At 38.2% G+C, this 2,500-nt stretch overlaps 1 protein-coding gene across 2 annotated transcripts in view; it reads left to right on the top strand.

Moving 5' to 3' along the window:
* Positions 1-2,500, top strand: part of znrf3 (zinc and ring finger 3) — an 84,387-nt gene that overhangs the window by 69,265 nt on the left and 12,622 nt on the right. For both annotated transcript variants that reach the window (XM_072432425.1, XM_072432424.1), the window contains exon 3: positions 1,214-1,288. In XM_072432425.1, the coding sequence (XP_072288526.1) occupies positions 1,214-1,288 (75 nt within the window). The remainder of the gene's footprint in view (positions 1-1,213; positions 1,289-2,500) is intronic.

Here is a 2,500-nt window from a genome sequence, read left to right as displayed (position 1 = left end):
ATTGAGCGGCTGGGAGATACGGCAAACAGAACCAACACTATTTTATCCAGCGTATCGATCAATAACAGTATTCAATTTAACTTCATTTTTTCTTCTAGCCATCTATATATCTTGATCACTTAAAAAATAGAAGAAAAACAATGATGCGTTCTTTCTGTGAACATGCTCGCCTCTCCACAGATCTGCCATGTCACTCTATCAGTAAAGTTACACAGTGCAACAAACAAACAAACATATCCAACTCCAATTCAATTAAAATTCCATTAATTTCACTTTAGTTTCAAAGCTGAATACAAACTCAATGATAGGCTTGTTGCACTTGAATCTTGCTGCTCTATTAATAACACATTTTGAAGTGATATATTGCTACAAAAACTATAAACAAATTTAAACTACTTTACGCTGCTGAGACAATAAACCTGAAGCATAATAATTCCACTAAACCCTTTTCTAAACGCACAACATCATAATAAAAAATATATAGAATAGATTTTTGTTTCATTCGATTTTAAAAGACAAAGAGAGTGAATCTTAAAGTCTGTGCGTTTAAATGTAGTTTTTCTTATCTAAGTGTCTTCTAAATTTGAAATGTTTTAAAATTTGGTGTGCTGTTATATCTTTACCTTGTCCCAGGTCACCCTCGAAAAAGAGGTTTCGATCTCAATGTGTTAATACCTGGTTGAATAAAGGTTTATAAATAAATAAATAAAATGTACACACATATTGAGGCCAAAAATACTGTTCCATCTGTCATTTCTTGAGCGATACGTGAACATCGTGCTTCCCGTGACTGGCCCAGCGCTGCATTGGGTGGCTCCAGTCCCCAGTATGCGTGTGATAAGTCTAATCAGAGGCATATTTGCTGGGATGACATCATGGCAGAGCTATGGCAGCCACATGTGAGCCACAACATGCTGCATCAGTCAGTGTTGTCCCTTTGATTACAGAGGCTTGGAAAGAGAACTCCCTCTTGTGGTGACAACGGGAACTTGTCATTTATGCCTTTTCACAATTTGTGCAATTTTCATACTTTGTCGAACAGCAAATTAAGAAAAATGCAAAAAGGCAACGTAAAAAAAACACTGCTGGTCATTTAGGCTAGTTAAATTATCCATGGTTGTTTTGTGATCCCATGTGGACAGTAAACGTTCAGTACAGTATGTGACAAGACAAGCTACTTTTAAACCATTATGTTCCGTGTTTGTTTTTCCAGGCTAAGCGAGCGGTGCAGAGGGGCGCGACGGCTGTCATCTTTGACGTGTCTGAGAATCCGGATGCCATTGACCAGGTTCGTCGCATCAGACACGCACGCAAACAGCAGCACACTGAGACAGATTGTTAATGAAGACAAGCCCCACCTTTATCTCAGCAGCTTTGTTTTTTTTAATCATTCATTTGTGACACTCCCAAGCCAGAAAACAATTGTAACTGTAACTTTTAACAGTACTCACAGCCTTATATTTTGCAGTGTGGTCCCCGTTCACACTTGTCCTTGTTTCGTTCCGGGTTTTGGTCCCAGTTCACTCCCAGTTTGGATGTGGAGTGTTTGCACGTGTGAACTCGGCCTCAAGCGCTTCGTTCCTTTGAGGTGTCACTTGTGCAAAAACAGAGAATGGATGAGAGTGAAGTAAATAGACGTGGCTTTCACTGCAGTGTGCTTTGTTGAGCTCATAATTGCTCAGGTAGCAGGCGCAAACACACATTACCTCATCCCTTAAAACTTTAGATGTGTCTGAAAGTTTGAGAACAAAGCTGTAAAAGGAAAAAGCATTCCCACTTACACACATTTCTCATCACGACATTCTTCTGAATCTTTCTCAATGCAAAAAGGAATAAACATATGTAAGTATCTGTGAGTGGAAATCTGCACTTAAAGTTGCACTATGTAACTTTTCTGGTGAAAGGTCGGCCACCTGCCTTCCTTTCATGCCCAAATGTTCCAGTGGCATTATCTTGCATTTATCCAATTACAGGTGTTTAGATTGAACAAATATACTTTGAAAAACAGCTTTCTTACTGTGGGTGAGCGCGCCTCCCCACAGATCTCACCTGTAACTTGGCGGCGTTGCCCGCTTTCTCATAGAAACAGATACATTTAATACAATTCCAGGCAAAGCATTACCATCTCCATGGAGACCAAATAGCAGAAAAGTTGCATAGGACACTTTTATTCATCTATTTATCTATTAGTATTATCATTATTATTATTATTATTATTAGTAGTAGTAGTAGTAGTAGTAGTAGTAGTAGTAGTAGTAGTGGTAGAATTATTACTATTTTATTTATGTATTTATTTATTTATTTAGTTAGTTAGGTAGTTATTTGATAGGGACATATACAGATTAAATGAGTTAAACAACAATAAAAAAGCAATAAATACAGAGGATGAAGACCAAATATGTAATAGGACAACAATGTATATATACAGTGTAGTCACACACACACACACACACACATGTACACGCCCACACGCACACACACACACACACGCCCACACGCA

Source organism: Eucyclogobius newberryi, unplaced genomic scaffold (genome assembly GCF_026437365.1).
Source record: "Eucyclogobius newberryi isolate DKJ021-1_F unplaced genomic scaffold, fEucNew1.0.hap1 SCAF_6, whole genome shotgun sequence".
In the NCBI taxonomy this organism is placed as follows: Eukaryota; Metazoa; Chordata; class Actinopteri; order Gobiiformes; family Gobiidae; genus Eucyclogobius; species Eucyclogobius newberryi.
This window is presented reverse-complemented; position numbering and strand designations above follow the sequence as displayed.